This window comes from Gymnoscopelus microlampas (genome assembly GCF_963454915.1).
Source record: "Gymnoscopelus microlampas genome assembly, chromosome: 17".
In the NCBI taxonomy this organism is placed as follows: domain Eukaryota; kingdom Metazoa; phylum Chordata; class Actinopteri; order Myctophiformes; family Myctophidae; genus Gymnoscopelus; species Gymnoscopelus microlampas.
The window spans coordinates 19,572,285-19,581,298 of record NC_139954.1 but is presented as its reverse complement, the minus strand read 5'-3'; the positions used below and the strand labels follow the sequence as shown (position 1 = coordinate 19,581,298).

General features: G+C 44.5%; 1 protein-coding gene across 2 annotated transcripts in view; it reads right to left on the bottom strand.

The window, feature by feature from the left end:
• The window catches only part of fstl1b (follistatin-like 1b), a 22,411-nt gene extending 13,613 nt beyond the window's left edge, over positions 1-8,798 (bottom strand). The window contains exons 1-2 of one of the 2 annotated variants that reach the window (XM_084084961.1): positions 8,658-8,798; positions 8,447-8,503 (exon numbers count right to left, since the gene is read on the bottom strand). In XM_084084961.1, the coding sequence (XP_083941087.1) occupies positions 8,447-8,503; positions 8,658-8,660 (60 nt within the window). In that variant the 5' untranslated portion in view covers positions 8,661-8,798. The remainder of the gene's footprint in view (positions 1-8,446; positions 8,504-8,657) is intronic. The other variant, XM_084084962.1, reaches the window with a different exon arrangement.
• Positions 8,799-9,014: the final 216 nt, after the last annotated feature.

Genomic DNA, 9,014 nt, shown 5'->3' with positions numbered 1-9,014 from the left:
GTACACCCAAGGACACACACACACACACACACACACACACACACACACACACACACACACACACACACACACACACACACACACACACACACACACACACACACACACACACACTCTAACGTCCTTATCCATGTCCAATAATATTCACAGTGCTGAAAACATGTGGCAGTTTTTTCCCTCCTGCTGTGCATGTCTTGGGGAGAAAAGAGTGTAATATAGAGGTCATGGCTTATGGCTGTGTGCATGTGTGTGTTATTGTGGTGTTCTTGTATATCGTTGTTGGTTCCCTGTCTCAGAGGGCTGTCGATCGATGCTTGTCTGCTGAGGGGGTCACTTTACAGCCATCATTAGCCCCTTCCCACAATGCATCACGGCGGTCATTAGCATACAACATTGATTTAGAGGTTGTAAACACAGAAGCTGCCACTGTGATGCCTGAACTGATCATGTTTGAGTAGTTACTGATTCAACAACACATTAAATGTATTAAGAAGCAACATTTGTGTTACTCTCACCAAGTCACTCAAATATGTCAGGCACCAATCAATTGAGTAAAGCAGGTACATCAGACAATTTTCTTATCCTCTATCCTTCAATTCAGTCAAAAATAAATTGTGCTTCTCCAGCTGGAAAAGACAGCTCAAGTGACAGCTTATTGATGGAAAGAATATTGCAGGCTAATGTGTTCTTCAATGCTACCTGATCACAGAATATGCACAATGTTTTCAGGGATTTGAAGGGGAGAATGCAAAGCTGTTGCCAAAATATCTGGGATAAGCTCATCTGTATGATACGATAGCTACTCCTTTTGGAAAAGTTATTAAATAGCTGCTTTTAATGCTACAACCTGCAAGTGTAATGTCCACTGTCTCCCTCTCCCAACGGAGAGAGGTAATTGCAACACGATCAAAAGATTGCTGCACATGTCCAATCCGGTGTGGCATCTGCTTCAAGTACCTTTATTGACATTGACAACCAGTAGGTGTCCTACGTGACACCAATGGAAAAGTAGGAAGACCACCTCCAACCACTGCAGATGTTCTAGTTATATTGTATTAACATCACAATAACATTGATAAAAACACAAATGTATTCATTGAGATAAGTCCCAGCTTGTAGCTTTCACTAGTTTGATTCTATTTGCATCAATATTAACTTGTGGACACAGTGAAATTCTCACTGTAGGCCTAATCCTTATTCATGATATTTCATGGGGACGGTACAGCTAACCGACAACAGGGCCAACTGACTTCATGCTCGCATGCAACCCGCTGATTTACGAGCATGCTTACAATTATGTTTCGATGAGGGAGGGCGAACGGAGAAGCACACAAAATATGTGGAAAACGACACAAGAGAGTGAGAGACAGATTTGGCCTGAAAGCCTACAGTAAGTCCAGGGGAACATTCCTTAGCCTTGCCCCAGCTGGGGTTTGTCCTCTTGAGCCAAAAATCTCATCAGTATGTGGGTCAAAAGAAAAAGCCCCTCCTCTCAGTCGCCTTTGTCTCTACTACTTCCCGCCCTGACCCTTGGCTGTCTGCCTGCCCAGTGCCCAGGTCTAGGCTTGGCCACAGGCACCCAGCACTTCCCCCGAGACGTGGACTCAGGCCAGGAGAGAGAGAGTGAGGATGAGGAGGAGTGGGGGTAGAGAGAGGGGTAGAGAGGGCTTGAACTTAATGTGTTATCTGCTCCTTTTCTCATGATAAGAATCAAAATCTACTGATGACCCCCCCCCCCCCCCCCGCTCTCTGCTCCACCAGGGTTCAGCTCGAACCAGGCCAGTGAGCGGAGCGAGGAGAAGTGGGTCACAGTTAGAAAGAGGAATGAGCTCGACTCCTAATTTAAGTTGAGTAACCAAGCACGAACCACTTTCCTCCATCTTGTTAAGTTGCACGCAGAACACACACAAGCGTACACCGTACAGTTCATTCGACAAGGGAGTTAGCTCAGGAGTAACTAACATAGACTATATGGCTCCCGTTTTTTTGGTAGCCTACTTTACCAAAGCCTTTGCATTATCTCTTAATAATGCACACGTTATAGAATCTCACATTCTATAACATCTTTCCTTCTCAGAATCTTCATACATATCCAACAGCATTCAGTCTCACTTATTCAGTACTCTTCAGTGCCCCGGGACTTGGATTCAAAACCTCAGCTGAGCAAGCTGAAGGGATAATTTCTGAAAATGACTAACTCTACTGACTAAACATTATATTTACTTGGTAATGAGATGACATGGCCATGGTATAAAGAGGCCAGTAAGTGCTCAGGTTAAGCTTGCAGCTCTCAGTGAAAACTCTGCAGAGGGTCAAGCTATAGAGCTGGAACACTCTCCTGGTGGTGTCCGGTCCACAACATGGTCTGTTGAAACAAAGGGCTCTGAGTAAAGGCTGGTCGGTACTGTTCTGCCTTTTTTTTCAGTGAAAACAGAATGTCTCCACACCACAAGCAGGATGATGTCACTTCATTCCAAAGCCACTATGGCACTTTTCCACTGCATGGTAATGGCTCGACTCGACTCGACTCTATTGCATGTTTTGGTTTTGTATCACCTCCATCGAGGTTCCAAGCGAGCTGAGGCGATACCAAAAGGTAACGTGAAAACACTGCAGACTACTGATTGGTCAGTGAGAATCATCATGAATGTGTCACGTGGATTCCCTTACACTGGATGTTCCTCATTACTTGAAAATATGAAAATAATCTATATTGAGTTACTGCATGGCCTATTATATAAAATTAAATATTATCAGAAACTGCACAGGTGAAACAGAAATTGTTTCCATACAGCATTAGCATTATTACTAGCTTTAACGTTAGCATTTTGTTTAGCACTCTCGCAGAGGGTTTGACATCGCTATGACAACCAGTTACATTGAGTGCGCCATATCTACAGTGGAAAATAAAGTAAAGCGATTAGAATTGAGTCGAGTTAAGCTGGTACCATACAGTGGGAAAGCGACATAATTCTACACTCATAAGCCCTGTGTACAACAGCTGAAATTCAGCAGTCAGAATGGTGATTAAAGTGTGATAAAGTCGAAGAGGGAGAGAAAAGGGTAGAGACAGAGAGAAAGGGACTAACTAAGTGAAGCAGGAAATTAGTCATGGTCTAGGCAGGGCCACATCTGCTAGCAGTTAAAACGTCACCAGAGAAAATAAAGTCCTATAAACAGAGCGCCACCCCCCAGCTCAACCCCTTCCCCTGTGGTGGTTGTTGTCACACAGACCTGGACAACAACAGCCCTGTCCCTGGGCCACTACGGGACCCAGATCAATCCTGGGAAGAATCTGTCCTGATCTGTTCATCTCTGCAAACTGTCTTATGCTTTACCTCCCTCTCAGCAACCATGATCGTCCATAATGGTATTGATTTTGTCATCTCTTTCGACTGACCACCGGTTCTGTGTGTTCATCTCTTGACCCGACACCCTCACCTCATTTCCCTCAATCTCTCTCTTTCTCCCAGTCCACTTTTTTCACTCTCTCCCCTTCTCTGTTCTGGGCATAATTCCAGTGTCTGGGAGGGAGGGAGGGAGGGCACTGGCCCAGACCAGGGGAGCGGGTAGAATCCCTGCCCTAGTCGCCGCTCCCTCCATGGGGCCAGTATTGGGGCTAATGGCTAGAACATGTTTGGAGAAGAAAAACAGCCTGTTTACAGGCTTCCACTCAGGAATGTGTGCTTTGTACAGCCATCTTGGAGTCTGGACTGTGTGAGCTTGTGAGTGACCACAACATTTGTCGACTCAACTGTGGTGGGGCTACAATGATAGGACCATGGAACTTCATTTGGAATTAATACCACGGTTCGTAACTTGTCCTAGCTGAAGTTAGGATGTTTTGCAGAATGACAAAGTTTCCTAACTTAGATGTGAATTTAGCCTATAACCTAATTTACATCATAACTTAGTAATAGTTTAGGATGGCAAAGAACCCATCTTCAATTAAAAAAAATCTTATTGTTGTCGATTTTCATTAGGGACTAACAATAGGGATAACAAAAATGTGATAGCTGAGAAAATATTCACCCATTAAAACCGGAAAAGCATCTGTGTCATTTTAGATTTTAGTGTTGGCTATTCAAAAATAGCAGATATACAAGCTCACAGCACGTCGCTTCGTAACTAAGCTCTGCCTGTTGTTTTACAGCCTTGTGTTTTTTGCTAAGGGAGAAACAGGGGCCAAGTCTCCCAGGCTATTTGTTCTATGGCGCCGCAATACAGTACATACTGTACAATGCCTACATTAAAAGCCTGTCTGGTAATAAAAACATGAATGATTAAAAAAACACAGACATTAGCTGTGCGTAGGCCCCAGACCTACAGTAAATAAAAAAGTGCAATTGAGCTGTGAGTACCCTAAATATTCTTTGCTTCACAGAAGGACCTTCATAGCTGGGATATGTAATCATTTGTTTAATCAATCCAATGAACAGATCTATCTATACATTCCAGGAATTTCTGTTTGTCTGTCTGTCTGTCTGTCTGTCTTTCTGTCCTTTGCATTATCTCAAGAAGAACCTTTCATCTGATTGACTTCACGCTTGGCAGGTTTGTGGCCAAGTATCCATGTCAGTCTTGAGTGTGAAGTCGATGAGATGAGCTGTTCCCCAGGCCAGAACCGACCCGCCCCAACGGGCATGCGCTCCGAGCTGTTACTGCACTACACTAGTGCTATATATTGCACTGATGAACTTGACGTTTCTAACTGGTAATAATGTGACCTTTTTGCCCACAACAGCGATTTGTGAGTTTTAACAAACTGTTTTTAACTCCCAAGAGGCCTCATTTTAGTGCATAGGACTTCTCTCCACATTCATTAACTCTGACTCAAAATCCCCCCTTGCTTCGCAGCTGGATTAACAGTTCGTCAATGTGTCATTTGTTTGTGTGTGTGTGTGTGTGTGTGTGTGTGTGTGTGTGCGTGTGTGTGTGTGTGTGTGTGCGTGTGTGTGTGTGTGTGTGTATGTGTGTGTGGTGGGGGGGGGGGGAATTAATGACAAGACACCGGTACAGCTGTTAGGCCAAATGAGGTTTCCTTTAAAGCCAGGCCAACAGTGTAGAGATCACACAGCAGGGCCATAAAATGCAGTACTACCTTCTTCTTCTCTCACCCTCTCTCGCCCTCTCTTTTTTACACTACATAGCCAGGTCTTTACCTCAAACCTCATTGCCAGTCTCTCACTCTGATTGCATCTCTGGCTTCATCTAATTCCTGTTTCTCTCTCTTTCTCTCTCTCTCTCTCCTCTCTCGTCCACACCCTCCCCCATCCCAGTGCAGGATCCATGACTGGATGTAGAGCTACAGTAATTAGAGCAGGCTGATACAGACAGAGGACACAGTGTCCCCCGCATGCTCTCTCCACCTGGGCAGATTATTTTTATCCCACCTTTGAATGGGAGAGAAGAGGCATCAACAGCAACAGAGCGTTGTGCCTGAAAGGCAGCAGCTAAATCAGTGTCTGCTAGTCAACCCACCGTCACAGAGCCTCGGAGGCAGCATGCCTGCTGGGAATGTAACCTGCTGGTGCAACTGTGCTCCTTAATCCTCTCAGATGCTTAGGCTGTCCATTGAACAATGCCGGAGAGTAGCGCTTGACTGATTGCCTATTGGGCCGCTGGTGCTGTTTCCTCCTGATGCCTGTGCTTTTCAAAAGCAGACCCAGCCATGGTGCAGATAACAAAATAATTCTCTGTGTCATTAACCCCCCTTCCCCCTTCCCAGCAACAACAGACAACAACAGATGCCTTAAGAAAGGAAAAGTAAACATTGGTTTATCTGTGTTTATGTGTGTGTTTGCATGCCCCTTGTGAAAGCCAAATTGTGTGAGTGTGAGTGTGAGTGTGGGTGGGTGTATGTGTGTGTGTGTGTGTGTGTGTGTGTGTGTGTGTGTGTGTGTGTGTGTGTGTGTGTGTGTGTGTGTGTGTGTGTGTGTGTGTGTGTGTGTGTGTGTGTGTGTGTGTGTCCGTATATCAAGCTTGGAGTAAAAGCACCAACATCTTATTTATCAGATGTATATCTCTGCCTCGTACATAATGGAGTTTTTCCTGAGTCACAAACTGTAGCCTAGCCACACTATCTCTGAGCCGTGTATCTGCAAACACTGCAATTTCTCGCCTGAGGAAGCACAGGGGCTTTCTCCTTCATAATCAACCAGGAGTGTCCATGCTTTAATAACCTACCTTCATGCTGGAAATGATGCAAATAAACGAAAAGCACTAAGATGCTACTTAAAAGTTCATACACTTATGCACGCACAAATGCATATCTTCGCTGTCAGGCAGAAACCTTGTACGCAGTTTTGGTTTAGTTTTTTTCAAGCAAAAGTAGCAAAAACAACAGTTCACAGCACGTCGCGATTTGACACATTGTGAGCTTGTAGATCGGCTATATTCACTATGATTCATATTTGTATTTGTTTCATTACAGATTTTCGCCTGTAATGACATGCCTAAAATACCAGTCTGTCAGAGAGTTTTATAAATATTTAACCAATGTGTCTAAATAGTAACTACATTGAATCCACTGGAACACATGTTCATTTTTTCCAGTCCCTGGAAAGTTATGGTTTTGGAAATACAAGGTTAATGTCTGACAGCGGCAATATGAGTGTGTCCTAATACACCTCCAGTACAAACAACTGCCACAGACCCCATTACATCTAATCAGATGTTGACCTCTTTCAGTCAGCACACATGGCATGCCTGCTCAGGCCCTTCCCAGGCCCAGTCAAGAGGCCATACATTATCTGGGTAATTACCCTTGGAGAAGAAAATAATGCCTACCTAATGCCTCCCCCCTTGACTTCATGAGTACATTCAACAGACTGCACTGTGCTCTGTCTTCACCCTCCCATACCTAACTGATGAGAGAAGTCAGGGATCCAATAAAGGCACACACACACAATGGGGCATTTTCCAGCAGGCAGAGGTAGGGACAGCTATAGGACAGCTGGGGGGGCCAAGACATTTGGTCATGAGTAATGTTGCAGTGACACTAACAAAAGTCAAGTCACTAATAATGACTGGGTTGGAAATGTGGTGCCCATTAGTGACTGACCAAATAACACGCAACAAAAGCTGCTGTTGTCTGTGACACAACTTCTGGTAACCATTAAAACATATTCAAAGTGTTTTTTTGCTTAAGCCAAATAGACAAACATAAATATTCCTAAATAACAAGTCACAAGACAGCCCCTAAATTTAGAGCAGTTAATTCCCCTTGTTTGTCATCTCCACAGCCCCAAACTGAGCAGGTCAACAGAACCAGGTGTTCGACAGCTGCCTCCGGCGAGGTAAGACGGTGACACGCCACCTGGTGCGTGCATGTATGCGCACGTGTTCCGCAAGAGGGCAACACATAATATGTCTTAAGGTTACTTTGACACACTGTGGGTCTATCTCTCAACTGACAATGAAGACTGTCAGCAGTGCACATCATGGTTCAAGCTGTGAAGTATATGATGTGAGGTCGTTGGGACAGTTCACCTAACATCACATTAACTCTGTGTTTACACAGCAGTGGTCAGAGCACTCAGAGCACAGCAGTGACCACATCAACCCCAAGCACACACACACACACACACACACACACACACACACACACACACACACACACACACACACACACACACACACACACACACACACACAGGTACACACACCTATACAGGGACACAGAGACCACCCATAAACAACCCTTGTGTCACAAGCAGTTCCCCCTTCCTTGTTTTTAGCTATCACAGGCACAGCTGTCTATTAAGCTTTCAGTTTACTCCACAAACAAGAAGTAGGCTACAATTGTGCCTATTTGAATATCTGGGTGTGATCGATTAAGATGCATAGAGTGTTTTATCACAATGACAAACACATCTCTGTGGGGAAAGAAGACTACATAAACAGTTAACCTGCCTCAAAAAATATAATGGAAAGACAGGGTTCATGCCACATATAGCCTACTTCGATCTTGCACTTTAGTGAGTCACTTTGGACAAGGGTATCTATCTACTAAATGCCTAAATTGTAAATTGGTAGGCGTTTGCACTTTCTGAAATGAGAATTATACAACTGTTAAAATGTAACGGTCCCAACGGTTTAGGCTAATTGCACTGTAGTCTGCCTGTCTCCAGAATGAAGTCTCATAATGTGCAGTGTGATAATGCCATCGTTTTGAAGCTAAACCGCCCTAAGCTCAACATAACCCTGGAACCCCAGACGAAATGTTGATTTCTCCACAGCAGCACATTATTACTGGATATAGATAGATAGGCCATAATACTCCAGATGTGCTTTCTTTGGGAAGGTCTTTAAAAGAGTTCCCCTTATTCTTCCCAACAGCGCGCTGTTGTTCATGTTCGCGACCCGCCGTTCGTTCGGTATTATTTATACAAGTAGGCTATAAACTATAAAAGAACATTTTAAAGAAAGAATAACAACAACTTACCTCGGCGTTACAGAGCGCTACGGCCAGCAGTATGAGCACGGGGACACTTCGGAACATCTGGAGACAGGCAGCGTAGCGTAACGTAGCGGGGTCGGCGAGGCATTGGGAAAGACAAGGGTTTTATAAGTTTAACATGTCGATTCTTTTTCCGAACCACAACACGCATTAAAGGACATACGTTATAATCTGTATAGTCAAATGTATACGTTACCATTTTGGGAAATCTGCTCCGATTAGAACGGAGCGAGGAGGAGATGGGATGTTTGTCGATACAAAAGGGCGAAGAAGTGGAGGTCCGTGATTTCAGGGAATTTGAGGAGCGCCGAGGAATTCGTGGTTTCTCAGCCCCCTCCGCTGTGACGTGGCCAATGAAAATGTCTGGAAGTCAGAGACGTTTACCGACAGAGAAGCCCACAAAGAGAAACCAGGGGGTCGCTGGCTCTGAAAGAAGTCATCCATCATATTCTACTGTGAATAAGCAAATCAGTGTTCCTTTTTTGTAGCTTTGAAACTACCTCATGGTGACCTACCATGCGCTGCAAATTAGACCCCGCCAACTACCACCCTA